At 52.5% G+C, this 26,677-nt stretch overlaps 11 protein-coding genes across 11 annotated transcripts; 3 read left to right on the top strand and 8 right to left on the bottom strand.

Annotated features, from left to right (window-relative positions):
• Nucleotides 1-160: 160 nt before the first annotated feature.
• BO95DRAFT_479819 (P-loop containing nucleoside triphosphate hydrolase protein) lies at nucleotides 161-2,134 on the bottom strand (the record flags this gene model as incomplete). Its single annotated transcript, XM_025590128.1, has 5 exons — nucleotides 161-523; nucleotides 578-684; nucleotides 829-1,426; nucleotides 1,455-1,996; nucleotides 2,059-2,134. 5 exons carry the CDS (start codon nucleotides 2,132-2,134, stop codon nucleotides 161-163), a joined length of 1,686 nt encoding a protein of 561 aa, XP_025445333.1.
• Nucleotides 2,135-4,911: 2,777 nt separating this feature from the next.
• Nucleotides 4,912-5,622, bottom strand: BO95DRAFT_489162 (LysM peptidoglycan-binding domain-containing protein; the record flags this gene model as incomplete). Its single annotated transcript, XM_025590556.1, has 1 exon — nucleotides 4,912-5,622. The coding sequence occupies one exon, from the start codon at nucleotides 5,620-5,622 to the stop codon at nucleotides 4,912-4,914; it is 711 nt and encodes a 236-aa protein (XP_025445332.1).
• A 2,294-nt stretch (nucleotides 5,623-7,916) lies between these two features.
• BO95DRAFT_323725 (uncharacterized protein) lies at nucleotides 7,917-8,432 on the bottom strand (the record flags this gene model as incomplete). Its single annotated transcript, XM_025581830.1, has 1 exon — nucleotides 7,917-8,432. A coding segment is annotated over one exon (516 nt), but the record flags the coding sequence as incomplete, so codon positions are not given.
• A 723-nt stretch (nucleotides 8,433-9,155) lies between these two features.
• On the bottom strand, nucleotides 9,156-9,470 carry BO95DRAFT_429034 (uncharacterized protein; the record flags this gene model as incomplete). Its single annotated transcript, XM_025584874.1, has 1 exon — nucleotides 9,156-9,470. One exon carries the CDS (start codon nucleotides 9,468-9,470, stop codon nucleotides 9,156-9,158), a length of 315 nt encoding a protein of 104 aa, XP_025445330.1.
• Nucleotides 9,471-13,312: 3,842 nt separating this feature from the next.
• On the bottom strand, nucleotides 13,313-15,159 carry BO95DRAFT_489157 (MFS transporter; the record flags this gene model as incomplete). The annotated part of the gene is made up of 1 exon (XM_025590555.1): nucleotides 13,313-15,159. The coding sequence occupies exon 1, from the start codon at nucleotides 15,041-15,043 to the stop codon at nucleotides 13,313-13,315; it is 1,731 nt and encodes a 576-aa protein (XP_025445329.1). The 5' UTR covers nucleotides 15,044-15,159.
• A 948-nt stretch (nucleotides 15,160-16,107) lies between these two features.
• Nucleotides 16,108-17,706, bottom strand: BO95DRAFT_439931 (URC4/urg3 family protein). Its single transcript, XM_025585839.1, has 4 exons — nucleotides 17,462-17,706; nucleotides 17,075-17,402; nucleotides 16,841-17,017; nucleotides 16,108-16,791 (listed from the first exon to the last, which is right to left on the bottom strand). The coding sequence occupies exons 1-4, from the start codon at nucleotides 17,615-17,617 to the stop codon at nucleotides 16,157-16,159; spliced, it is 1,296 nt and encodes a 431-aa protein (XP_025445328.1). The 5' UTR covers nucleotides 17,618-17,706; the 3' UTR covers nucleotides 16,108-16,156.
• Nucleotides 17,707-18,003: 297 nt separating this feature from the next.
• On the top strand, nucleotides 18,004-18,737 carry BO95DRAFT_511963 (phosphoribosyl transferase; the record flags this gene model as incomplete). Its single annotated transcript, XM_025591480.1, has 3 exons — nucleotides 18,004-18,118; nucleotides 18,177-18,423; nucleotides 18,507-18,737. The coding sequence occupies 3 exons, from the start codon at nucleotides 18,004-18,006 to the stop codon at nucleotides 18,697-18,699; spliced, it is 555 nt and encodes a 184-aa protein (XP_025445327.1). The 3' UTR covers nucleotides 18,700-18,737.
• Nucleotides 18,738-18,746: 9 nt separating this feature from the next.
• Nucleotides 18,747-20,174, bottom strand: BO95DRAFT_439929 (uracil phosphoribosyltransferase). The gene is made up of 5 exons (XM_025585838.1): nucleotides 19,800-20,174; nucleotides 19,581-19,728; nucleotides 19,401-19,501; nucleotides 19,125-19,329; nucleotides 18,747-19,064 (listed from the first exon to the last, which is right to left on the bottom strand). The coding sequence occupies exons 1-5, from the start codon at nucleotides 19,978-19,980 to the stop codon at nucleotides 19,010-19,012; spliced, it is 690 nt and encodes a 229-aa protein (XP_025445326.1). The 5' UTR covers nucleotides 19,981-20,174; the 3' UTR covers nucleotides 18,747-19,009.
• An 875-nt stretch (nucleotides 20,175-21,049) lies between these two features.
• On the top strand, nucleotides 21,050-23,181 carry BO95DRAFT_450712 (methylmalonate-semialdehyde dehydrogenase; the record flags this gene model as incomplete). The annotated part of the gene is made up of 8 exons (XM_025588027.1): nucleotides 21,050-21,175; nucleotides 21,300-21,446; nucleotides 21,509-21,679; nucleotides 21,749-21,913; nucleotides 21,988-22,786; nucleotides 22,846-22,974; nucleotides 22,998-23,048; nucleotides 23,105-23,181. 8 exons carry the CDS (start codon nucleotides 21,050-21,052, stop codon nucleotides 23,179-23,181), a joined length of 1,665 nt encoding a protein of 554 aa, XP_025445325.1.
• A 360-nt stretch (nucleotides 23,182-23,541) lies between these two features.
• BO95DRAFT_439926 (short-chain dehydrogenases/reductase) lies at nucleotides 23,542-24,814 on the top strand. Its single transcript, XM_025585837.1, has 2 exons — nucleotides 23,542-23,983; nucleotides 24,043-24,814. The coding sequence occupies exons 1-2, from the start codon at nucleotides 23,632-23,634 to the stop codon at nucleotides 24,696-24,698; spliced, it is 1,008 nt and encodes a 335-aa protein (XP_025445324.1). The 5' UTR covers nucleotides 23,542-23,631; the 3' UTR covers nucleotides 24,699-24,814.
• A 48-nt stretch (nucleotides 24,815-24,862) lies between these two features.
• BO95DRAFT_489114 (amidohydrolase family protein) lies at nucleotides 24,863-26,109 on the bottom strand (the record flags this gene model as incomplete). Its single annotated transcript, XM_025590554.1, has 3 exons — nucleotides 24,863-24,990; nucleotides 25,100-25,879; nucleotides 25,953-26,109. The coding sequence occupies 3 exons, from the start codon at nucleotides 26,107-26,109 to the stop codon at nucleotides 24,863-24,865; spliced, it is 1,065 nt and encodes a 354-aa protein (XP_025445323.1).
• Between the last annotated feature and the right edge of the window lie 568 nt (nucleotides 26,110-26,677).

Genomic DNA, 26,677 nt, shown 5'->3' with positions numbered 1-26,677 from the left:
ACATCACAAGATCATATGAGGTGTCAAGATCTTGGAAGCTCATTAGATTACCTAAGCGCAATACTACACTCACGTGGAATATGTCCTCAGTCAAATAATATGCTATTTCGAAGAACGGAGTGGATTACTTAGTAGAATAGATCGAGAATGTGCATTATATTTAGCCCAGCCAAGCGAGCCCTAAGCTTTTGAGGAAGTTCTGCCATATGCTTGAGGGCTTCCCGCCCAGAGACCTTAAGTTGACGACCGTCTCCAGATCAGCAAACAGCAGTCCTCGCTCTTGATCCCGTGCCAAGAGATGCGCAGTCTTGAGCAAATTCTTGATCTGCCGACCGTTAAGTTCCAACTCCGCTAGGCTATCCAGCTGCGCCTCCGTAATATCTGCGGTGGAGGGAAGGAACTGCGCCCAGATCTGCCGCCGAGACACAGCATCGAGGTCCGGGTATAGGAGTGAAATATGAATACGAGAGTCGAAGGCCGGGTCGATGTTCTCGGCGCGGTTACTCGTTAGGAATAGGATACCCTGTTGACACGTCAGCGTTGCTCCTCGCCAGACTTTAAGTTGATGCATACATACCTCGTAGTACTCCATTTTTCGCAAGAAGATCGAGACCAATTCATTTCGGGCCAGATCGGATACCGTGCGGGCCTCGAGGAAGACATCGGCTTCGTCAATCAGAAGCACTGCGTTTCAACGAGGCACGAGCTCGAGGACCTCCTCTAGCTTTGCTTCCACGTTAGCCACAGTTGTCCCGAGGTCCCCGGCCCCCAGCACGTATAACGGGACTTTCATAACCTCCGCGATACTTTCCGCTGTCAGCGTCTTACCAACGCCCGGCGGGCCACTTAGAAGCAAGTTAACGCTCTGGCCCTTGCCTTGAACCACATCGTCAAACGAGTCCTGCGACTGGGCTTTCGCGACAGCGAGAATCAACTTCTTTAGATCTTGTTGCCCGCGGGGGAGGACCAAGGAGTCAAAGGCATCCTTGTTCCAGGCAATATCCTCAACCTCATCGACCATAAACGCCCGCCACTCCTTCTTCCGCAACGAGAAACCGCGCACCCACGGGGTGGCCAGCAGCCGATGCTCGTCGGTCATGGCCGTCGCGATTTCCGTGGCCCCGGTCTCCCATCCATTCATATGGCTGTTGTGGTGCTTCCTGTATCCAGCGGGGTCAATCATCACGCGCCCGTAGTCCCGTACGTGCTTGTAATGCGAGCCATCGTATGATTCCCACAAGTTCCCGCGGTCAATCAGCCGCTGTCGCATGGCTTCTGCGTCCTGGTGATTTGCCGGAGGGAAGATTTGCAGCGCGTCGAGGGCCATCGTGCCCTTGAATGGGCAGATATTAACCACCTCGTTCTCGTAGTGGTACTTTTCCCCGTCGTAGTCAATGTACCGCGTCTTAACCTCGACAAAGCCATCCTGTCCGTGCGTGTACGAGTCTACGCACTCGTACGCCCGAGGGGTGTCGCCCCCCCGCGCTGAAGAGAACAGTCTGCGGAATGAAGACCGTCCATAGGAGGTCGTGGGTAATGACGCCGTTCTTGAGCAGGTCCGCCCGACGGGTGAGAATATCGCCAACCTCGTTATCCAGAATCTGATGCAACAGGTCGAGGTAGGAGCGGATTGTCGGGTTCTGCGTATCCTCGCGTGTCTGGCAGAATTGCTGCCACTGGCGTACGAACGGCACGTACGGGTATTCGAACGTGAGAGTCTCCAGAGTCATGGTGATGCCGGAGTAACCCGCGAACGCTGGCGTCAGAGCCTGCCTGATTTCCTCGCTCTGCAGGGTGAAGGATCGGGCCTGCCAGCGGGCGTCTTCACCCTTGGTCCATCGGACAATCAGCGGGGACTTCACGGGTTCCAGGCTTTCGACGGGCTCGGTCAGGTCTTTCGGAATCTGCTTCGTCCACGGCTTGTCGGGGCTCAACCGGTAGAGGTTAAGGACATCGCTGGGAGCAGAGCCTTGTGTCGAAGGCACAGAGAGGTTCTCTTCCGTCGTTAAATGTTATTCGACTTTTTCTACTCCGTGCACGATAAGGTAATTCGCCTACCTGTCAGCTCCGTTACATTCAACAAGACTTCATCACCATTGTCCACGGGAGACGCGGAATCCCAGAGCACGGCCATAGTGATGTGTGCTTGGTGGCGGCAAGCTCGGAAACGAAAGAACATCGAGATGGAAGAAATCAGTTGAACGGGTCTCCCAGCTGTTAAATATTTTCTTCCAGCCTCGTGGAAAGCTTTGGGTCATTGAATTGCAAGACCCGATTATCCTCACCTTCAGCTCGAACGTAGCTCTGTGTTTGATCCGTACAAGCCTCAGTAACCCATTGGGTCCCCACTTATCGGGGAACGTCTTCGCCTTAGTTCAGCCAAAAGGGACTAAGTCTTGCCTGTGGCTGACGCGCAACTTACTTTTCGACCGTATCCGGCTTTCTGAAAATCATCGATATGGTCATATTCACTTTTGGCTCATTAGTAATTCACATGTTCTGAGAACTATAACAACAAAAAAATATAATCTCTGGGAACAGGGGTGATTCGGTCAGCTTCTCAGCCAGTTCATCTGGAGTCGAAGATGACAGCGTAACATTCAACCAGGTTCTCGCTATTAGATGGCAAACCACATTCCTGGACATGGACTACTTACTATGGTCGAGCCTCAAACTGACCAAACGTCATCTCATGTCGAGAGTAATACCGAAGGGCTGGGTCAGCCTGCCGGGCTGGCGGCCCGACCCCACGCTTGGTGAGTCACGGCGATCACTGCGCCTCAACGGAGCCCTAACTACCAGGGCCATTCTCAGCCAGCCTCATTGCAGACCGTCAAACCACCGATCTCGCCCAATCATTTGGGCAAATCCCAGTGGTGGTCAGTCACGGGTATTGATTTGATTTCTCCTGACGCCGGTCCATATGGGCTTCGGACTAATGCCTCAGGCCGCGAACCTTCTGGATGATGGTTGCCTCGGCAATAGCCTTCGCTTAGAGTAAGAGATTCAAGACTTTTCTTGAAGCCCTTTGGGAGTCTGGACTCCCGGCAAATTAGCACGGAGTTTACTTCCGTTGCCCTGCAGCACTGCCACAATCGTTCCACCGTTTGTCCGGGCTCGATTGAAAGCCCCGCATTCGCATCCATTGTCCTGTCACCGATGTGGCGGAGAACAAAAAGGGATTGGTCGATCAGCCACCCAGTCCACTCCGAAGTATTTTGTTTTCAATGTAGCTAAAAAATAGCTGACGGGCAACTGAAGTCCGTAGCTATTCGCAACGGGTTGACTCGCTTGCGGCCTGCATGCATGTCGACTTCGGCTAGAAGATTTACCTCCGCAGGAAAATGGTTTGTGGATGAGATCGATAGACAGGGTGGATCCATGCACAATAGCCGAATGCACAGGTTATTACAGGGGGGCGAGGCTGACCTGATGCCTGATCTCATCAAGGTAGTCATGATATGAGAAATACTACTAGTTCATCTCATCAGGAGGCCATCTAGATATCCCCGACATATACAAACTCTACCGCCAGTTTGACCATCTGCTCATTGGCCTCCTTACCCCGACTGGAGGTGAAGACCGCGGCATAATAATTCTCGTCGAACAACGTGTTAACAATCAGAGTTTCACGAGGTGCAACGTGCCGCCCATCATATCCCCCAAGATGATCGTTTCGCCCGTCGCGGTTCGATGACCGTTCAATGTTTCTCCCAATCTCTTGAGATGCCAGTAGACGGCATCCACGCTAGGCGAGATCCCGTGTTCCTCGGCGCCCCGCGCGCGTTGCACGTTAAGTCGCGCATCCTTGTCGTTGATCCAAAATTCGTTATCTGAAATATCCCAAATGCCCAAGCCCAGAGATCCACTTGGTCTTGCTCGTTGGGGTCCTTTTCGACTGATAGTGTTTCTGTTGTCGGTTGCGCTCGTTCGATTTCAGATGGTGGCGAGACCAGAAGTGCAGGCCCGGTTATAGCATCAACTGCCACAGCCTCGGGCAACACATTCGCTTGTGAATCTCATGTGTTTTCCCATTGGCTGTTTGCTCATTCCTTCTGGAGCCTCCTACGTAGCGCTTTAGACGTCGCACCAGGAACGGTACTTTGTCAATCGCTCGCCAAGGGTCAAATCCCGAACTTACACAGTAGATTGATTTTGTTCCTTCAATATAATCCCGCTGGGCGATGACCAGCTTGTATATATTTACGTTGACTGCACTGCGGGTCAAATATCAAGCGCAGCGATCACCCCGGTCAGAAAGTGGTTTCTGTGACTTGTCTTGCATTAGTGCCGCCATAGCCCCAGGGTTGCTTGTAATGCGATTGCTTAAGTCGCTATGCTCCCCTGTCACATTGAAAAGTAGCTGTACTTTCAAGGTATACCGGTACCACAATATATCGTACTGTAATTTGCGACGTTACGGAAAAGACCCACGCTCTGGACCGCTTCTATTTACCACCTAGCCCTGAGTGAAGTAGTTTGTGCCACTTATGCCCCAGGATACCAGGAGGCATTAAACAACATTAGTGAGAAAGCAAGATTGTAGGAAACGCAAGATCTTGCTTGTCGAAATAGGTTGATTACTCGGAGCGAATAGAATATAGGAGCATAGAAAAGCATGTTGACACGGACGTAATTCAAGATGTGAAGTTTTCCGTGTCCCTAGCAGAGCTGAATAGGCCACAAGCCGCACAGAAATAGCAACGGTACCTGAGCTGTGTGGGATGACCCAAGTAGGTTTGCAAGATGAATCCCTAAAAGCAAATATCCGAATGAAAGAAATGAAGAATTAATTGACAAGTGTTTTGAGGTTGGTAGTGGCAGATGAGCCTGCGAATCGGTCGTGATGATTCAAGTGAGGGAAAAGGCAATGACCCGGCCGCGTTCCACAAGCCCATAGACCTGCTTCGTTTAGTCTAGGACAGTAACAGTGTCCGCCAATGCCGTGCAGTTGATTGGAATGTTGATGGGGGGGAATTGGCCCTCGGGGGTGAACGCGAGACTACTGTAGTTGTATGTAGGGCTCAGCATCATGATCTGCCCGACAGTGGTCCCGAAGTGGTCGGCGAGATCCTTGTACACACCCCAGCTGAAGGAGTAGGGTTGAAGGATACACTGGCTGGGGTCGCACTGGGGCACCTTGATGAACTGGCCGACGTCCAGGAGGGCTGTGGGCGAGGTCGGATTGACCAGAGTTTCGTTCGAAGGCCCATCGACATGCATGAGGGACTCGACAGTGATATTGAGACGCCTCGCGATGATTTCGTAGGTGTCGCCCCGCACCGTGTAGTAGAGACGTGGTCCGCCGTAGATACACGTGCGGGTGGCGGTGGTGTTGGGCAGCAGGCAGCTGGTGTTGTCCGGCTCGCACGCCTCGGCTGGGATCAGGAAGGACTCGCCCACGTTGGGGATGATGGTCACGTCCGCCATGAGGTTCTGCCGGCCAATGTCGCACACGCCGCGGTTGGTGGCGCGGGCGACATCGAAGACGGTTGTGCCGTCGACGGTGATATCGTACCAGGACGTAGTCGTGTTCAGCGCGGTGGTGTTGCAGGTGCTACTGACGGCTGTAACCAGCGGGGCCAGAAGAAGTGGCCAAAAAGAATGGATATAAGAAGGCATTTTTGAATGATGGATCCAAGCAAAACATACAAGAGAATGAAGAAAAGCTCGGAGTTGGATAATGAAGGAAAGACTGGATGTGCTCTGCTTGAAGGTAGCATTGCGAGCAGACAGACCACGCTTTTATATTATGCTGCTGAGCTAGGACTGGGGCTTTTCGTGTCGAACACCCATGCAATAATGCCTCCCTGTGAGACAATGTCCGAGCAGTTCCAAAGGACGAAGGGCGAGTCCGGTGTCTGAGCTAGCTGCAACGTCAAATTGCCCTTCAGTCGAACGTTATCAGAGTCGTCCGATGTGATGACTGACCAACGCTAAGGTAAACTACTGTACCCTAGCCAGAACGCGTGAATGCCCCTTTCATTTGTGGAATTGGCGTCTTCGCAGAAAGCGGCGTCGAAGTGGTTTAAACCATTTCGTTCAATGTACAACTGTGTCGATTTCCCGAGTTGAATCGATGAATTGCAACATTGGTGATGAAGACCGAAGTCGCTTTGGGCCTCAAACGGGTATGTCGATTGTGAGCCCACTATTCCGATCAGCATTCACTGTGTTCGCCCATAGTCGTGATTGTAGTACCAAGAAATCACTTTCTCCCTGTCAAGTTCTGTGTGGTAGTGCGACGCCGCTAGCGACTAATGCCTCACACCATAACCCGGAAACACAATACAGCAGCCAATATCAGCAATGCAATTAGTTAGTTGGTAACTGGACGGACGCCGCGGATGCTGTATCCCCGACTCGAGGCTATTTCGCTTTTGCACCGTGTCCGATATCGAGGTATTTGTCCCAATGGGAAACACCTGTCTGCTCCAACCGTGCAGCTAGTGCGAATTAGTATCTGGACTTCCCAAGTCGCGTCTGCAGTCGTCATCACCTCAAGCTTATTCCTCGAAGGTCCGAGCGCAGGACAAGAGAAAACAAGCTTTGTACGAGATCTATAATTATTCGCGCCTTTACTAGCATTTGGTTCAAGCAGCAAAGTCGACATCCACTGATCATCCTGCCAAGATTTGGACTCCGGGTTGAGTTCTTCAGTGTTTGCCTCACCAAGCACTGACTTATTCCAGGTTACACAATAAGCTCAGATGCCTGGCAGATCGGCATGACTGTACATGTCATATCTAGAGCCCTTGTATTTGGGTTTGTGCCGACCCGACTTCCTGCGGAGAAGAAACTTACCCTAATTTGGTGTGGGTTTGCGAGGTCTGCTTCGGACATGCAGCTTCCCCACACAGAGGCCGCGTACTATCGGTCTTACACTTGACTACATGAAAGCTTGAGATGGTATATCTCCCAATGAGCTCGAGTTGATTGCAAACTGGGCAGCATGTCGACTCCGCAGGAGAAGACTGGGTTGTTGTGTGGTTTGCCGTTGAGAACCGGGATTCTCAACCATGACCATGTCGAATTTTCCGCATGAAAAGGCACACACAAGCAAGGGGGAAAAAGGAAAAAAAATACAGAAGAGCTTTCGATTCCGAGCCTTTTCCTAGGAACTAGATAGCCCCAGGCATTGGATGTTGTTCTCTGCACTCCTTTAAAGCTTCCTTTTGCGCTTTGACCCGTTTTCCTTCTTGGCATTGGGCTTCTTTTGAGCTCCTTCCTGCGCCTTGGTCCGCATTTTCTTTTTCGCTTTGCGCTTCTTTAGAGCTTTCTTCTGTGCTTCGGTCCTGTTTTTCTTCTTAGCATTGGGCTTCTCTTGAGCTTCTTCCTGCGCCTTGTTCCGCATTTTCTGCTTCGCTTTGCACTTTTCAAGGGCTTCCTTTCGTACTTTGGTCCTGTTTTTCTTCTTGGCATTGAGCTTCTTTTGAGTTTCTTCCTGGGTCTTGGGCTGAACTTCCTCTGCTGTGCGCTTTTTTTGAGCTTCCTGTGTTGTATCCCAGGCGCTCTTATCAAATTCAATCTTGTTTTTTTGATAAATTCTCAAGGAACTGTTCCTGCTTGATCTTATTGTCAGAGCAGACCCATCTTTATCATTCGAGTCAGGTCTCAATTGGCAACGCTTGCTAGCTCCGTTTTCTTGTCGCAAGGTTCTGTTAATCACTATAAAAAGAATACAGGCCGAACTCAAGACTGTAAATCTGACTAATATGACGAGTAATAAAGACCACAGAATAGGTGAAGAAAGGCTCTCCGGGGACACCTATATATTTGTAAGCATCAATGCGACAAAACAATATTTCCTGCCAAACCTTTGCTCTTTCGCTCCCCTCAGTGGTCCTCTTACTAAGGATACGCTGTTCTGATTGGGTAATCAGATCGTCTATACGTAGCTTGTCTCCGGAATTTCCAACGGGCCTCCATCTTCTAGAGGTATATGTCGTTCCGAATTGCATAGTCCATTTGAAAGTTTCGTCATTAGGCCATATTTCGTATGGGCATTTCTCACCGCCCAGAACAGTAGGATGAATATTTATGATCTTTTGAACCGCGCAATGACCAAGAAGTCCTCGAATTATTGGCTCTTCTATCAATTGATAGTTTGAAAGACCAGTGGGATGTAATCGTTGAGGTGGTGGAGATGAAAGCAGTATGACTTTCTCGAATCTAGCGATGTGCCAAGCAAAAATTGCCGAAGCACCATGAATATACCGACTCCATTGATTCTTTGATTTTCTTGTCCTCAGACATTCTGGATTTTTCTTATCCATCAAAGGGCCCATGGCTGTAGTTAGCGTTTGCAGGTTTCTTTTCTCGGCCCATGCTTGGGCATTGTCGAACGGTATGCCACTCCAAAGAACTTGACCATTGGTGATCCATTTTGACTGGAATTGTTCAAATATTCGCACTGCCTCTGGGACAGTCACATACTGGCTGAAGACCTTAGTAAGTGGGACACCAGGAGCTCGTTGGCCAGAAAGCCATTGAGAAATATCGTCAAAATCCATCGTTCTGCTCAGGTATTTCAGTGGCTGATATGTTTAGTATGGACATCATAATAATGTCGAAAAACCCAAAAAAACCGAATCAGCCCTTTCTCTGGAAGGGAACTGTGTGACAATAAATATAAGATGTCATTGATGCGGGGTAATGTTGACGGACTGGATCTAGGCTCGTATCATTATTGGATTACTATCTATTTTGGCTAGATCGGAGAGACTGCATGATTCTTGGTGGGATTATAGGCTCTCTATTCATGCCCAGTCAATGCCTAAACTACGTTCGAATTAAGACGCAGTTTCAAAACGGATCAGTTGTGAAGTATATGTAGCATTGCGGTTAAATCTCACGGTGGAGGAGCATCGGGTCCCGGTTGTACGGTACTTGAGCGAGAATAGTGCCTCTTGGACACAAGTACCAGTACAGTGATAAGGTGCAGAGAATGTGTTACTTTTGGTAGTCTGGAACGAGGCTTAATTACTATGCTAGCCCTTGGAACCGAGACCAAATATGATCAACACCCGCGAAAAAGCTGAATGACGCACTAGAACATCCCTCGGCTCTCAAACAAAGAAGGAAATGGCAGTGATAAATACATTTTCATCATTCATTTTGCTCAGCCCAGTTCCTTCCACAGTCCTCACTTTACCTCATGTGGTCACGGACTTCTTCATCATCGCAATCAGCAAGTCACGTGAGAATTGTGGAACGGAATCAAGAAGAGTGTCTTGGAAGATAGCATCAGCTGCTTCATCTTTCCGTCTTAACAGAGATAGGTTACGCAAAGTAATGTCCACGGTAAGGTCCCTTAGACCTCTGTTACTTCTAGGCGTTGAATTGTAGATTTTTATGACTGACTGCGGGAACGAAACTGCGTTCAGTCTTTGAGCCATTTCATATTCAACCTTTTTTTGGGCAAGGGCTTTCAATTCATTGATAATAAGTCGGTCCGCGAGGGAGTACATAATTATATAGAGTAAAAGAGGGTCAAGTATAGGAGTAGTATTTCCAGCATCGGTTGTATCAGGATATTAACCTGAGATCCCCGGAGTCTCCTGCATTGTAGATGTAACCCATGAGGAGCTTGGCAACTCGAGGTTGTGAGGCTCAATTCATTGCCATGTTCTTGACTTCGTTCTGTTGCATTGCGAGATATGACTTGGTAATCCAAAGTGTATAAGTACTCAATCGCTTGCTTCATCAAAGTCGGGTCTTCTTGCATCTCGACGGAATTTGTGGTAGCTTCCTATTGCATTTCCCGAATCAGACAGATGTCTTCAAATGGCAGGCCACTCTGGCTGCTTACGATGAAATCTCCATCCATGGCACCGGAGAAGAATCCTGACTGCGCTCAAACTATACATTTATGCGCAGGGAAGGACTCTTTACCGCACAAAATGGTGAAGTCACTATATTTTGGGTTGAGACGCATGCTGATCTCCGATCAGTTGATATGCAAATGCCATTTGCGGAAGAGAGATGATGGATCAATTGCTTGGCAACCTAATGCACGTACTTTGCTAGAGCATTCTTAAGTTCTTGGAGGGGAATCCGGGATTTAATTTTGTTGCTCAAAGGTCTTTCGAGTACCTCATGCGCGGCCCAGGAAGATGTTTTGTGTACTAGTCTCTTCATTGGCATTTTGATAGTCGAGTTGTGTTAATGCTCTGCTTAAAGTCATGGTCGAGAATAAAAGGATGTGTGATACTGACCCCATCAGAAACTATATATAGCTCATCAATTGAATATCTAGAATAAATCAATGACATCATACTTAAATAGCCTCTTGTTAACACCTGATTTCATCGTTATAGCCAAATACGAATACTCCCTTGCTGGTGGCCCTCTTGCCACACATTATTATTTGGAAGTGCGGATCCTCGTATAAAAATATCTTGAAGGTCGTTAGGCAGATTGTGATAAGGGTGCCAGAATAGGATCGCACTGCTCTAAGCTTCTCCAACTGACCCGTAAAGTATTTTGGCGTCTTTGAACAGCTATGAACATTTCTGAGTGTGCCCTACTGAATAAGGTAAACTTAAACAAAGTCCACCTTTGGAGCTTTCTGGTGCCCGTGGTGGTCATCAAAGCAATCCGATGAATTCAAAAATACGAGCTACACGGGCAGTCATCTCACCTAATCTATACTGATGATTCTAATTGGTTGGTTCTCTCATAAGCTAGAAAATTCGACTCTATGACAGCGAGCATAGAAGTATGAGGTATTTCTGATTGGAAACTCAAGCTCAATTGAAGATTGGGTTTTGCGACATCGAGACACGGATGTTAAATAATACCTGGAATACGAGTCAACATGTCGATGGAGACATTGTGTTTTCTTTGCTAACCAAGGCTACCTTCGGTCCCAAGTTGAATATGATGCTCGCAAAAAATATTATGCTTGCCCGCAGCAGATTATTGTCCTGTAAACTCTTTCTCTTAAGAACGTAAGTCCTGCAAAGTCATTAATTTAATGAAAGATTACGATTAAAGCGTAGAACAAATGAGTGCTGAGGTTCATAGATTTAAGAAGCAGAGTGTCGAAAATCATCGAGCTATAGCACAGAATACGAAGACTTGAGTTGTTAGGTATAATACAGAAGGCTAGAAGTGCAACAGTAGATATGTCGGACCCTGTTCATACGAGCGATATGATCGAGAGAAGGTAGTCGGACGGTCAAACCAGTCGTGAGACTAGGATAGTTGCAAGACTGGACGGGTCGTAAGACGGATATTCGTAAAACTGGGATAGTTGCAAGACTGGACGGGTCGTAAGACGGATATTCGTAAAACTGGGATAGTTGCAAGACTGGACGGGTCGTAAGACTGATATAGTTGTAAGACTGGGATACTCGCAAGACTGGACGGATCGTAAGATATTACTTGTAAGACGGGCACAGTTGAAGGAGCATCTGCCGTCGCCTGTCCCAGGCGTAAGACTCGAGAAGTCGTCAGAACGTAGTTCGACGATTGCCGAAGTTCCACGCTACCCTAATCATGAGCAAAGAAAAATCACCTAGGTATTTGGATATTACTAATATGTTGAAGAACCCAAGGCAGGTTTCGCAGTTCTCTCGTGCATTCATAAGTCTTTCTTGAGTCCTATGGAAACCAAAAATATAAATCGAGTAATGCATTACATCTGCTTTTTCGAACAGTGGTTTTGCACAATCTCGAATACAAAAAGTACATCAACTTCCACGACTACTTTTGTTGTCGCTATTTTGTGTCTCGATAGAGATAGCTAGAACTTACAAAAATTATATAGGTTGTGGTCTAAGCTCCCAGCTTGTAAAGACATATTCTAACCTTAATATGCTAGACAGTTTGTCTGTTACTCCGACGATTAGAAGAACAGGAACAGGCGCGTATATCGGTGAGCTAGAGCAGCCATAATCATATAGCCATTATGATTTGTCGGTACTGATTAGAGAGCGGAACCAGTAGTCATTAAGCGAGGTAATATCTACTGTCTGCAGGATTTCACGGTTTAGTCTCTTTATATTCTGTGTTGGACTGTCTAGAGCCTGAACACAGGGCTGCGCTTGGTTTTAAGTCTTTGGGATTGATCCTAGCAGATAACTGGTTTTATTTATCAGGCATTCGCTGTTGTGCCTACTTTTCTGCGTTGTTGATATATACTGCTGTATTCTTGTATGTCTCTTCTTGTGCAAGTCTTTAGAGTCTCGATCCGGAGCAGTAGACAAAATTTTAAGACGAGCATCTTTTCTGGCTATTAACTATCGACTGGCTCCCTGCGAACCAATCTGTATTTGCATCTTGACTATATCTGAGGCATCGATACTATGACCTCAGAAATATTAGTACTTTTCTTAGAGAAGCTCCGCCTGGGACGCTTTCCAAATATTTATAGCGATGGCATTATTTCTTACTACCGCTACTACTGTTATATCCGCTGTTAAATATTTCTCTTGTTCTGTCTGGTTGTCGTTCTTCACTATTCTTCGGCCATGGTTGACAATCATAAATAATATACAACCAGTGAACTGTTAGTTTGGGATTAACGGCCTGATTATATATTTTGAAAACTAACAAGCAAAGTGCTATTCTAAGAAGACCTGAGTTTCAGCGACTGAAGCTCCGCAGAGTGCTCTGCAGTATTCTTGGGGCGATTACTAGCCTAATAATAAAGAGTTTTGGCTATATCTTTCTTGTACTAATATGTTTAAAGCGACGTCCAGGTTGCCTGCTCAGACTTAGTTAATTTTCGATGTGTAATTAAAGCCTTCTACTTATAGCTAGGCTATTTCGCTTTATGTAGATGCAGGATCGTCGGTTTTATGTATTTAGATATTTTTCTGAGACTTAATTATTGAAGAATAGTAGTCTCGAATATCTGAATAGGATATTGATGTTCTATTGATTAAGACTAAGAAGCTATACACCAATATTCTTCAAGTAGTAGATATTTAGTAGCCGATTCGATTTTATTACTCTTGGCACATCGATTTTGGCTATTAATGTTGCAAAAAAATATGATTGAAGATATATTATCCCATTGAAGTAGGGTTTGAAACTTACAATCTCCTTCCCGATAACTGAGTTCGAATAAAGGGTTTTCCACATAACAGAAAGTCCCGAGTATCTAGATTTCGGGGAGATCTTGCTGCCAGTAAGTCTCCCTTCTATAATCTTTCGATCGAAATCAGACGCTCCTGTTGCGCCAAATGGTTGTTATTCTTAGCTGTGAAAATCGAAAGGCGAAAATCTATCGCTTACGTAATCAACGGGCCAACCCATTGCTAAGAAGACCGAGTATCAAAGAAATTGACAACAAATAAATAGATCACTTTTCACCTGCTCCTGCTGCTGCTGCTGCTCCTCCTCCTCCTCCTCCTCCCCAAACAGCCTCCGCAGGACCCGGCTCCCCATCCGCCGAAACCACCGGCTCCCCCGTCACCGGCCTCCGAGTCTCAACCACCTGGGCCTTCCGCGCCGCATTCTCCTGCAAGGCACGCATGTAGCGATCCGACTCGGCGGCGAACTTGCACTTCTGCCGGATCGATGCCCCGTACCGGTAAAAGAGAAACGGCGCTGGCATGCACAACAGACTCAGAAACGCGGGGATAGAGGGGGCCCAGTGGATGCCCGCGCCGCTGTACATGTAGGGGGCGATGATGGGGAAGATGGCCCCGAAGACGGAGCGGAGGACGGTGTTGGCGGCCAGCACGGAGGCGGCGTAGATGGTGTAGGAGTCGATGAGGTAGTTCATGACCCCCAGATAGATCAGGATGACGCCGAAACCGAAGGGGGCGGTGGCGATGATGCTGACGCTCCAGTGGATGGAGGGGGAGTCCGTCCAGGCGAACCAGAACTGGCTGATGGGGATGGCGAGGGCGCCGGGCATGCATTGCAGGAGGCGGGCCTCGGGGGGCGCGAACCCCCCGTGGCGGTCCTGGACCTTGATGAAGTGCAGGTTGGCGGGGATGGTGGCGCCGACGCCGACGATCATGCCTACCATGATCCCCAGGAAGGCGAGGCCGCCGACGCCCGGGTTCCAGCCGCGGATGTCCTCGTAGACGATCGGGAAGGCCGAGAAGAACATGTAGAGCGTGCCGTAGACGATGGCGATGTACAGGGCGAAGAGGAGGACGATCGGCTCGCGGAAGAGCAGGACCCAGGGGCGCGAGAGCGTGGTCTTCAGCAGGCGCGGCAGCGCGACGGCGCCCTTGTCCAGCTCGATCTTGCTGCGGTAGACCCGGCTGGTGAGCTGGGAGAGGCGCCGGGCGCGTTGCCGCAGGAGGACGGGCGCGTAGGTCTCCGGGATGAAGACGGCCATCAGGACCCAGATCAGGGCCGCCAGGAGCGCGAGGAAACCCTCCACCCAGCGCCAGCCGGCGCTCATCCCCAGGAATCCGCCGATGATGGGGCCCAGGGCGGGGCCCAGGAAGGGGGCGGCCGCGTACAGACTTAGGGCTAGGCCGCGCTGCCGCGCCGTGAACATGTCCGAGATCGTGCCTCCCGCGTTGGTGAAGGGCGAGGACCCGAAGGATCCGGCGAAGAATCGCAGGATGCACAGTGTCCAGATGTTTTGCGCTCCGGCGCACCCGGCTGAGAATGCGGTCATGGCGAAGAAGCTGACCATAAAGGGGGTTTGGCGACCGAAGACCTCGCTGACCGGCGCCCAGAAGATCGGGCCGACCGCAAACCCCAGCACGAAGAGCGCCAGGCCGATGGTCGCAACTTCTGAACTGACATGCAGATCTTCAACGATTTCCTTGATGCTGCCGCTGTAGGTGGAAGAGGTCAGGGCGACGGTCAAGGTGGAGAAGGCGACAATGAGAGTGATGGTGATTTTCCGCGCCGCGCTGAACAGCAGTGGGTTGCGGCAGTCGTTGGGAATCCAAGAGACCACATAGGGATCTTCCTCCGTGCCACTGCCGGGGTATTCAAATTCGAGGATCTCTTCGTTGATGGCGCCTTGGTCGAGGAGCATGCGCCAATGGGGGATCCGGGTGCGATAAACTCCCTTAGGAAGGGTACCTTTCTCGCGATGCTGTTCCAGATCCGCAATCATTTTAAGTTTGTTACTTGCGGACTGTATGCTTAGAAAGTGGTGCAGGAATTCACGTCATCATAGCATGGCTTCAGGCAATGCTACAGACCGTAGATCTACTTTCACTTCCAACGGACTGTCCGCATAGAGTGAAATTGTCTAAGACACCTGAGGGGGTGGGTGAGAACGGTCGGGCGACTCATTGCTTTTATCGTGCTGATGGCAGTCTGACTCGGTGCAAAACAAGACGGCAGAAGAAGAAAAAAAAAGCACTAACGGAATGGGTCTCTGCGGACCCACAGCCCCTCCCAATGAATGCACGAGAATGATAGTTCTCCTGCAGCATGACTCGGCCAATTACGGAGTAGATGGCTGAGAAATAGACTATTGAGGTGTACGTGTGATGAACTGCAAGACCCTGCGCATATTGCTGCAACCCATGTTGGTTCCTTAGATCCTATCGGCGCATATTTATGGGCAAATAGTCGGGGTGTTGTTGTACCGGGTATTCGGCACGGACTGGGGCTCGGGAGGGCAAAGACCCATCAGCCGTAGTGCCTTCTGCCGCTTACCGGGGGGCCAAAAACCTCGGCAAGGGTGGCTGATCAAATATCGTCGCGCATTTGCCAGGGCTAGGACATGATGGCGCGATCTGTGAGGGTGATGTGATGGGTGATAAGGGGTTCTGTTCCGGTCCACCTTTTATTGGAGGGATTGGCGTCAATCGTGACAAATCGAGTCAATGCGGGTTCCAGCCGAATCCTCAGCTGCCCTGTTGAGATCGATGGTAAGCGGGAAAGGGGTTAAGATAAGCTTCCCTCCCGTCCGCCCAAGGGTGTCCCTGGTGTCCCTTAAAGTCTCACTCACAGTCTATACGTGGCCCTTCTATGAATTCCGTCAGAATGACGGCAGTTTAAACACCACTGATGTTATTCTAGAGGGGTCAAAGCTGCTAAAGCTGTCAAAGCTCCCTCTTTTCTTACTACTCATGCAGCCATCAAGGTCGCTTAGCCAAGATAACCATGGTCGAGCGTCAAACATGGCTTCGACACTCTGCACAATATTGCTCAAGTCACTCCTAACATTTCATGCGATCGATTCTTGACCCAGCTATATCTCTTGAAAGAAGAAGATCTAGAACAAAGTGCCGTCCCCAGAGTTTAGGATGGGACTGGACTTAGTCTCCGGCCGCCTTTCCGCCGCCAGCTCCCGACCCGCTTTCCACGAGCCAGCCTCCAACATCTGAGGCAGCGTCAATCGAACATCTCTCAATTTCCCACTTCCCAGAATCCGCTTGTGCAGTTCGTCCAGCAAAGCCACCGTCATCGCTCGCCATTCGACAATCTCCCCATCTCCCACCGCGAAACACGGCAGCGCGGCCCCGGAGGTGCGCAGTCCGCGCTCCATCGCCCCTGGCTTGAGCGTCAAAACCGCCATGTCCACGAACAACCCTCCATTGCGATACTCGGGCAGGCCAGTTCCCAGCTCCGCATTCTTCCAGCTAATTTTCAGTATGCGCTCGAAGGGAACCTTGAGTGAGTAGGCCAGCCACTGCGTCAGCTTGTGGAAGGGCTGGATGGTGGCGGTCTCGGGGTCTGTCGCCGTGATCTGGGAGGATTCCGACAATACAGGCAGAGGCCATGCGTCGCCGATCGGGTGTCCGCGAACGCGGGTTCGGTCGGATGGCCAGATCGGGATCAAGGTCTGCTGCAGCACGGCCCAGAGCCGGGCGTAGTCGAGGTTCTCCGCGCCCGAGGAAAGGAGATGGTCTGCATTGGTCAGTGTACACCCGGGTCGACTACAAAGCATTGAGCTCACCAAGAAGCTGGCCAGGGCGACCGGACGGTCCAAATATCTCGGGGAGACTGGTTATTGACTGGCCCAGTCTTTGTAGAATCTCCACGCGTGCACCGGCTCCAACAAGCGGATTGCTTTGATCATCAACCTGGAACCCCTTGGTCAATACATCCACCGTCAGGCCTTTCAGCGCCTCCCCTGTTCAACAACATCAGTCAGCTTTGCTAGGTGTTAAAAGAAAGAGTGGAAGCCCACCATGCACGACATCCTTCCTCTCCGACCCCTGCTTGGCAAAGTCTCCGTTGAGGAACATATACAGTGAAGCGACCGCGATCCCCTCACTACGGTTATACACATTTCCCGTCTCCGGTTCGACGTACCGCCATGTATCGCCCGCTCCGGCGTCGAGGAGCACGGAGACGAAGAACAAATCCAACAGACTGCGCACCATCTCCTTGTCGTCATATCCGGCTTGGGTCCATCGCTCGAGAAGTTGCTGTAGTCGAGGCACCCCGCCGACTTCGAAGTGCTGCCAGCGACCGTGGGGAGGGATCTGATCGTATCGGTCGGGGCCGAAGTCGCGCTGTCAGAGATAATGTGTTAGGTTCTAGCTCTGTTGGGATTGCAAGTAGGACGTCGCACCGTTATGATGTTGACAACATAGTCCACGGTCGCGTCCAAGCGGTCGGGGTGATAATCGTAGTGGTGGAGCTTTCCTTGTTCGGCGAGGCTCAGGACAACACGGGCGCGATCGCGGACAGCTTCGAGACCGAGAAGTTGCTGAATGCTAGAATCCATGGTGGCTTTTGAACTGCAGTATCTGTGGTAGGCTCTTCGAAGGGTGTTCTGCTCAAGTGTATCTGCTCGAAAAGAGTCAAGAAGTTGTGTTGGAGGCAGGAGTAGGAAGGAGGGGAAAGAAACAACAACTCAGAGCGGGGAAAGGCGCTTATCATCCCTGTTCCTCGGCTGATACCGTCTATCTTATCTGATAGCACCACGCGATACAGCCTGTATCGCCAGCGCGGTTGTATATCGATACATTGCAAGTGTTCGTCTGTGATCCTGGAGCCAAGGCATCAGTGAATGGATATAAGCACAGTTTACCCCCACTGTCTCCGGACCACACATTTTCTTTGCATCTGAATTCACACCCGGCATCCTCCAGATTTCACCACCACCTCACCATGACCGTCACCCTCCCTGCCAATGTGCACCACGTGCACAACACCACCTTCACAGCCCTCCTCGAAAACCTCCGCCAACGCGGCCTCAAGCCCTCCGAGGTGCGCTCGCTGGTCCGTGAAATGACCACCGCTCTCTCCAAATCCGTCCATCTACGACACCACCGGCCCCGAAGAAACGGTAGCCGTGATCGTCGTCCTCCGTTCCGGGCTTGCCATGTTCGACGGTTTCATGGACAGCCTGCCCCAGAACCTCTCGACAGCAGTCTACCACCTGGGTATTTTCCGAGATCAGACGACGCTGCAGCCGGTGGAGTATTACAATAAACTGCCGCTCAAGCCGGCGCAGATCAAACAGGCGGTGGTGCTGGATCCGTTGATCGCGACGGGTGGGACGGCGGCGGCGGTTGTTGCGATCTTGCAGTGAGTTTCAATCCTTCCCTCTCTTTCGAGATCGGGTAGATAGTGGGAAGGCAATAATTGAGTGACTAATGAGTCATCGGCAGAGAATGGGGCCTGGAGAAGGTAACTTTCCTGTCCATGCTCTCCACGCCAACGGGGTTGTCTCACGCAGCCGGAGTGTGGCCGGAGGGGAGTCGCTTTGTGGTAGGCGCAGTAGATCCGGAGGTGAATGCGAAGGGATATATCCGGCCTGGGGTAGGAGATATCGGGGATCGGCTGTTTGGGACGGTGTTCTGATCTTAAGTAGAGATAGTCAAGCAAATAAAATTTACAAGACCAAGCGACCGATCACATTCAGTAGCAGAGTATTTGACCTGGAGTTTGCATTATACCAGCGGAAAATGTTCGACTCAGAAGACCCCCACCTGATGCGATGAATATACAACCCAACCCCATCCAACCATCCATGCAAGACATATCCAAATTCCAGCCTACGGACCCCCACAATGCATAGAAGAAGCACCCAAAATCCAAAAGCCCACGAAAGAGATACTACACTACTATAACCACGAGAACACCGACTGCCGCCTCCCACCTCGAAGCATACTCAGCACGTACCATAGTATCTATCCCCGAAGTCACCCAAGCCAGGGCTAATGTAGCTACAACCAGTCAGTACTCCTGTTTTGAAGGACCCCTCCCAAGGAAGCAGGAACACTCACTTCTGCGCCGTCAGATCCGCGTCCACCGCGGCCGACACGATCTTCAACGCAGGGAACCGGCCCGTGACCACCTCGAGCCCCTTCCGCGAGGAGACGACATTGACCAGCACGATCGACTCCTCCGGCACGCCATGCTCGGTCAGCGTCTCCACCGCCTTGATGACCGAGCCTCCGGTCGCGAGCATCGGCTCGAGAAGCAAGACCACTATACTCGCCTGGTTAGAACATCCCAAGACACAAAGCAAACCCGAAGACCAAGTAAACAGTTTCACGTACCATCATCGCGAATCCCCGCCGGCAACTTCGAATAATAACTCTTGGCGATACTCGTCTCCTCGTCGCGTTGGATGAGGAGCTTTCCGAAGCTCAGACGACCGCTACACGCCCCCCCCTACAATCAGCCTCCCATCTACCTCCACCACACACAAACCGAAAGCATGCCCGGAAGTGACTTACGTCCACGTATCCCGCAAAACCTGCTCCATACTCGCGCCGGCGCGCAGGATGCTCACGCCACAGACCCCCTTCGTGAAGCGCAGGCCCTTGTACGTGGTATCCAGCGGTGTGGTGACGGTATACTCCTCGGCGGGGACGTGGTTCAGCGCTGAGATTGAGGTACCCTCTCGCATTAGTTTCTTCGATTCCACCCGCCAGATGGAGAACACGTGACCATACCGGAAGAGATCAGACGGTGCACGACTTTCTCCACGGCGGAGACGAAGGCGCGGTCGTCGGTGTGCACGTCGCGGATGATGGTCATGAGGCTGAGCAGGGAGCGGTCCTGCTCGAGCACGGTGACGCGGTCCATTGGGGGGTTGGGAAGTGCCGAGGTGGTTCCGGCAGTTGGGGTGGACATTTGGTGGAGGCTTTAGAGTTTGATGAAAATGTATTGGATTGGGTGTACGGTACTAAATGTGCCGGGTTTGCGGGGTGTTGGAGATGGGAGAATTGGCGAAACTTCGTGGAAGGGAGGAGAGAAGAGGTTTAGCAGTGGAATACCGCGATTTATATCCAGATTGGTGTAGCGGGGTACAGTACTTGGCTTGGTGGTGAGTGAAGAGGGGTACGTACAATGCAGTGCTGTGAATGATGCGTGCGTGGGCGGAAGAAGGCGGAGAAGAAAATTCACACGGAGGGTGGCTTGGCACGCGGCAGTTAACTGTGGTTGATAAGGCGGATCTAATCTTATCGCTGTCCTGGTTTCGACTGGGGCCTGCTTGTCAGGGGAGGAGGGTGAAGAGGGAGCTATGTTCTGTGGATGTCAAGGAGTAGCAGTTTTATACATACCTAGTACTTGAAGTCGGCCCTTGAAGGTGGGAGTTGTCAGTCTCATCTATGTCTGTCGCGTGACCTGAAGATCGGAACACCAGTTGTCGGCCATACAGCAACAGTCTTTCGATACGAAGGCACATCTACGGAACCAGAGTTTTACGTCCATGTCACCTTATTCGTGTCTGGCAGCATGATGCACAGGTCGAGTCAAAATTGCTTATCTCAAGTCAGTCTCATAGGTCTGCGCCATGCCCAGCTACTCGAGGCTACTAGCTCCCCCATGAAATGGATTGGTCGCCCTGTCTGTTTGTCAAGACTAGGATAAACCCAACGGTCGCATAGATCTGTGTACAGTATGAAGTACACTGCATGAATCCAGTATCCACCTATAATGGCCCCTCTTAATCTCATGACCCCAATCCACAAAGAGCAATGAGCTAAACCCACTACAGACCTGCTTATCAGCGATCTCACACAAAGCGGGGAAATCCCTTATCGCGCAACTCCTCGGGGGATCCCGACCTGCCCTGAGAACTGATAAGCCGCCATGAACCCCAACATCCAGAGATAATCAATCTATCGTCTATCTTCCCTCCCACTCCGCCTCAATCTCCTTCCCCGGTGAACGGATACCACAAGCTGTACTGTCTGATATGCCGCGAATCTCGACCAAATCGTCGAATCGGGCGGCGCGGTTCGCCCCCTTCCCCTCGGGATCGCCCACTCCGAGCGACGATACGGTCGTCTCCAGCGAGCGGGCCTCCCGCCGCAGCTCAGACGTAGGTGGACTTCCTTTCGATAAGCCCTACACGGACAACGCCCGATTGACGTTGGAGTTAGACCCGCTCGCGGAGGAGTAGCACGCGGTCTAGTCATGTCGAGGACGCCACACCCCGTGGGGAGAGCTCGGAATTGGACAATGGTGGTGACGGTGATGACGATGGGTCCGAGACTCCGGTCTCGCCGGCGCCTCCGACCGTGACGCATCTCTTCATCAACAACGAGCATGTCATGTCCAAGTCGCAGAGCTGGAGCAATGTACTGGATCCGGTCAGAGATTTTTTTTCCCCTCGAAATTGTCCTGTTTCTGTATTCGCTGACCCCAGTTCCAGGTCTCGCAAAGCTTACTATGTAGGGTGCCTGGAAGTACGCTGCAGGAAGTCCAGAGCGCCGTTCAGGCGGCACAGGATGCTCAGCCCGCCTGGGCGGCGTTGGGGTTCCAGGTGCGGCGGGAGCGGCTGTTGAAACTGGTGGATGTCCTTAGGCAAATGTCGCCGGAAATAGTAGGACTCCTTCCATCCAAGACTCAACGCCAGAAAGAACACCAGGTAGCTGATTCAGACTGGCCGTAGGTGACCTGTCTATCCCGTGAGGTGGGGAAAACTCTAGCCGACGCCGACGCCGAAGTCTTCCGTGGGCTGGACTGCATCCACGCGGCCTGCTCCGTCGGGCCCGAAATGGCGGGCATGTTTCTCGGAGGCGATGCCACCTTGCTGCAGACTTTCTACGAGCCGGTGGTCAGTGCTGACTTTTGACTGCATTGAACTGAAAACACAGTTTAGGTTGTGCAATGCTGATTCAGAACCCGCAGGGCGTCTGCGTCTCCATCACCCCGTTCAGCTTCCCGTTCATGATCCCCCTCTGGTCGTTGCCCTATGCTCTGATCACAGGCAACACGGTGGTGTTGAAGCCCTCCGAAAAGACACCATCGACATCCGCCTTACTCGCCGAGGCCTTCCTCAAGACCGGCTTCCCGCCCGGGGTGTTCAACGTCCTCCACGGCGGCCCGTCGACCGTGCAGATGCTGATCCACCAGCCCGCCGTCCAGGCCATCAGCTTCGTCGGCTCGGAGCCCGCCGCGCGCCAGGTCCACGACCTTGCGCGCGCGGCCGGAAAACGCATCCAGGCCGAGTGCGGCGGCAAGAACCACGGCGTCATCCTCGAGGACGCCAACATGACCTCCACGCTCTTCGCCATTGCCGGCAGTGCCTTCGGGGCGGCCGGCCAGCGGTGCATGGCGCTCAGCGTGGCTGTCTTCGTGGGCAGTACGCGCGAGTGGATCCCTCGACTGGTCGAGCTGGCCGAGTCGATGGTCGTGGGCTGTGGGGGCGACCAGGAGTCCAAGATCGGGCCCCTGATCGACGAGGCGGCCGTCAAGCGGGTCGGCGGCGTCATCCAACGTGCGGTCCAGGAGCAAGCCCGCGTGCTTCTGGACGGTCGTCAGATCCAGGTTCCCGGTTACCCGGATGGCAATTTCATGGGGCCGACGATCCTGACTGAGGTGGAGACGTACATGGAGTGCTACCAGTCGGAGATCTTCGGGCCGGTACTCATCTGTATGGAGGTCGAGACGCTGGAGGAAGCGATGGAGCTCATCAATCGGAATAAATGTGAGTTGACTGGTCACCTCAACGCTATTAAAGCCGGTGGGCTGATCCTGGTCGCGTAGATGGCAATGCATGTTCCATTTTCACCACCAGTGGTAAACATGCCAATACATTTCAGCGCGGCGTCAACATTGGGCAGATTGGGGTCAACATCCCGTTGATAGGTAAGTTGTTAGCTTTGCTCGTGTATGGTAGCATACTAAAGGATATGTAGCCCCGTATGGTACTGCAGTTCGGACGAGTAACAAGGATTCGTTCCTTGGAGGTAGGGATCTTTCTTCCTCTCTATCCGGAGCGCGCGCACCGTGCTGACTACCTCAGACCGACACGCTCCTGGGAAAACCTACTGGCCGTTCTTCACCACGACCAAGACCGTGTCATCGCGCTGGGAGCAGTAGAATAGTGGAGTTGTGGCTGAACGGTCAATTGTCGGGGAAAGTGACTTTGGTCACTTGATCATCAAGTGGACAGCAAAATAGCAGCAGGACGCTGAAGGAAGATAGGCTGGAAGTGATCTAGTCTGGTACGTGTAGTAGCACTACAGTGGCATATCGAGTCACTGAAGGAGCAGTCCGTACAGTCTGTACATGCATGGAGAGTGCATTAGATGAGTCAAGAGGAACCCAAAAAGGAATGCCATCCGAGATGCCCCGAGGTGAGGCTGCGCGCCGTGGCTGAGTCAGATTGTTAGACGACGTCATCTTTCCTTGTCCGCTCTGCCAAGACATCGTATTTAAACCCAGCCAGCACCGCATTCCATAACACAACCACTTCTTACCAATTCACAATCACAATTAACCAGTAAATCAACTCATGTGAGACGGCTTCTTCCCTCACAGCACCTCATCATGCCCACCCTCAACGAGGTCCGCCAGTCCAACGCGACCCTCTCCACCAGCCGGCCCGAACTGATCGCCGTCTTCGTCGGCGGCACCAGCGGCATCGGCGAAGCAACCGCCAAGCAACTGGCCCAGTCCGTGAAGCAGCCCACCATCCACGTTGTGGGCCGCAGCGCTGCATCGGGCTCGCGCGTTCTGGAGGAGCTCCGCGCCGCCAACCCCGACGGCAAGTTCCACTTCATCCAGGCCGACCTGTCCCTGCTGCGCAATGTCGACACCGCCTGCGAGCAGATCAAGGAGAAGGAGAAGTCCATCGACCTGCTCTTCCTGTCGACGGGCCATCTGGCTATGTCTAAGAATGGTACTTGCCTACCCAAGGCCCCCTTGACAACTCAAAATCTCCAATCTAAAACCCTCTAGAAACCGAAGAAGGCCTAGACGACAACCACGTCCTACGCTACTACGGCCGGATGCGCTTCATCCACAACCTCCTGCCCCTGCTGGAGAACTCCTCGGGCGCGCCGCGAGTCGTGTCCGTGCTGGCCGCAGGGCAGGAGGGCCACGTGGACGAGCACAACCTCGACCTGCGGCAATCGTGGTCCTTCCGCAAGGCGGCGACCTACGCGGCGACGCTCAACTCGCTGGCGCTCGAGCACCTGGCCGCGGCGCACCCGACGGTGGGCTTCGCGCACGTCTTCCCGGGGATCGTGCGCACCCCGCTCATGCAGTCCACCTTTGGGAACTGGGCCGGCGCCGTGCTGGGTGTGCTCTCGCGGCCGCTGTCCATGACGCCCGAGGAGAGCGGCCAGCGCAACATGTTCATCGCCACCTCCGCGGCGTATCCGGCCGCCAAGCCCCGGGATGCGTCGGGGTATGTGGGGACGCCGTTGGCGGAGGGGCTGCGCACGGCGGTCGCGTCGACGGGGCAGGTCGGCGCGGGCTCGTATATCCTGAATTACGACGGGAAGAATGCGACCAAGGAGAAGTTGATGGCCGAGTATCGCGAGCGCGGGTTGGCTGGGAAGGTGTGGGAGCACACGTTGGAGACTTTCCGGCGGGTGTTGCAGAGGGACTGAGTCTGTTTCAATTGGTGTATAAGTAGGTGGCTTGTAATGAGTATCTTTTTTTTGACGATGCAGTGTGTCATGCGACAAATCAAAATGTGCCTTAGTATAGGTGTATGCATCTCCACTAAATTGAAGGCAAACCACACGCCACGCATACAACCCCAATCCCAACCCTAACCCAGCAACCTCTCCGCATTCCCGAAATAAATCCCATCCCGCAACTCCTCGTCCATGGCATACTCATCCAAGTATTCCCGATACCCAGCCACTTTATCCGCATTCGCATACGGAAAATCCGATCCTATACTCCATATTAGCATTCCCCTCAGCCCAAACCCCCCCCCCCCCCCCCCCACCCAAAACACCCCGCAGGAACCAAACACCAAAGGCCCGGGAACATGCCAACATACCATAAACCACCCTCCCCGGCTCCACCATCCCCAGCACCAACCCCAAAACCCCGGGTGTCCCCACCAACGCCAAATCATAATAAAACGAGCGCACCCCCTCCATCCACTCCGCGTACGTCTTCCCATACACCGTCATATTTGGATGCTGCACCGCTCCCGCCGTCACCGCGATCCGGGAAATCAGAAACGGGAGGGTGCCCCCCGCATGCGAGAGGATGCGCGTCACGTCCGGAAAGGCCCGGGTGACGTTGCCCATGATTATGTCGATGGCGGCGCGGGTGGTCTCGGCCGGGAAGTCCAGCATCGGCGGCGGGAGGACGGGGTTGATCCACTCGTTGCAGGCGGCGGTGGTCGGGTGGATGAAGGCGACGGCGCGGCGGGTGTTCAGGGCTGACCACAGGGGCTGGAAGGAGGGGTGCCCTAGGTATGTGTTGTCGGGGCCGTAGCGCGTGAAGAGGGTGACGCCGTCAGCGTGGAGGGTGTCGAGGGCATAGGTGAGTTCGGCGAGGGTGCCGGTGGGGTCGTCGAGGGGGGAGGGGAGGGAGGCGAAGAAGCCTAGCTTGCTGGGGTGGGCGGCGACCAGGCCGGCGGCGTACTCGTTGGCGCGGCGGGCCAGTTGGCGGATGGCCGTTGTGTTGGGCCCGGCGATGGTGGGGCCCGGGGTGGTTAGGGACAGGTAGGCTTTGCGGACGTTGTTGGTTTCCAGGTGGTCGAGGGTCGTTTGCAGGGTCCAGTTTGGCGTGGGGATGCCGGCTGGGTCGCCGCCCGCTGTGTCGATTGCTGGAGGTGGGGGTTGGGAGTTAGGGTTGATGGTTGATGGGGGGGTTGAGGGGAAGGGGGGGAGTTACTGCACCTTCGCGGTAGAAGTCGGGGATGAAGTGGTGGTGGGTGTCGATTTTGAGGGGGAGGGTCGTGGCATTTGTAAGGGATGGGGCTTCTGAGCGCTGGCTCAGCCTGCTGAGGCTGAGGGCTCCTGTCAGGCCTGCTAGAATAGTGCCTATGCCCAACATGGTGAATGATATGATGGCTTCGGGTTAGGGTGGGTGAACAAGCCAGCCACTGTCGGTCGCGGGGAAGGCTCTTGATTTAACACCTCGGATTGCACAAGTAGGGGCTGGACTGCCCGCATCAAGCGGTCTGTCCCATAGCTGCTGTGCAGGAGGCGTCATCCCTTGCATTCAGCTATGTTTGCTCCGCTTGCTGTGGGTGAGCGCTTTCTCGGGGCTCTGTCAGAGAGACACGGGCTCAGCTGTATTATAGCATTGGTTAAGGGCTTTGGAGCCGCATACTGATATGTGCTGTTCAGTACTATTTCTTTTGCTGCTGCCGGTACTGTCATCAATCCACATGTCACTTTGTATCGTTGCCCTATGGAAAACGCACCCCTTCTTTAGGCACAGCAGTCCATGAAGATGAGCCAGCTCGAGACGAGTCTCCACACTCCCTTTGTCCTCTTCTGACCCCGGATACGTTACCTTTTCCCCGCAATATCAAATTGCCCCATAACCTACGCGAAGCCTCCCCACCACCGGCCTCAGTACCTGCAAGTCACTCCCCGTTGCCGAGCCACGTTGCACC

This window comes from Aspergillus brunneoviolaceus (assembly GCF_003184695.1).
Source record: "Aspergillus brunneoviolaceus CBS 621.78 unplaced genomic scaffold BO95scaffold_12, whole genome shotgun sequence".
NCBI lineage: Eukaryota > Fungi > Ascomycota > Eurotiomycetes > Eurotiales > Aspergillaceae > Aspergillus > Aspergillus brunneoviolaceus.
Note: the sequence above shows the minus strand (reverse complement) of the source record. Positions and strands in the feature narration are given on the sequence as shown.

Coding starts and splice junctions, on each gene's coding strand:
- BO95DRAFT_439926 (XM_025585837.1), top strand. CDS start 23,632: ATGCCCACCCTCAACGAGGTCCGCCAGTCCAACGCGACCCTCTCCACC. Junction 23,984..24,042: donor TCTGGCTATGTCTAAGAATG/GTACTTGCCTAC, acceptor AAAACCCTCTAG/AAACCGAAGAAGGCCTAGAC.
- BO95DRAFT_439929 (XM_025585838.1), bottom strand. CDS start 19,980: ATGTCCACCCCAACTGCCGGAACCACCTCGGCACTTCCCAACCCCCCA. Junction 19,330..19,400: donor GGCGGGGATTCGCGATGATG/GTACGTGAAACT, acceptor AGGCGAGTATAG/TGGTCTTGCTTCTCGAGCCG. Junction 19,065..19,124: donor GCGGATCTGACGGCGCAGAA/GTGAGTGTTCCT, acceptor GACTGGTTGTAG/CTACATTAGCCCTGGCTTGG.
- BO95DRAFT_439931 (XM_025585839.1), bottom strand. CDS start 17,617: ATGGATTCTAGCATTCAGCAACTTCTCGGTCTCGAAGCTGTCCGCGAT. Junction 17,403..17,461: donor ATGTTGTCAACATCATAACG/GTGCGACGTCCT, acceptor TATCTCTGACAG/CGCGACTTCGGCCCCGACCG. Junction 17,018..17,074: donor GAGGAAGGATGTCGTGCATG/GTGGGCTTCCAC, acceptor GTTGTTGAACAG/GGGAGGCGCTGAAAGGCCTG.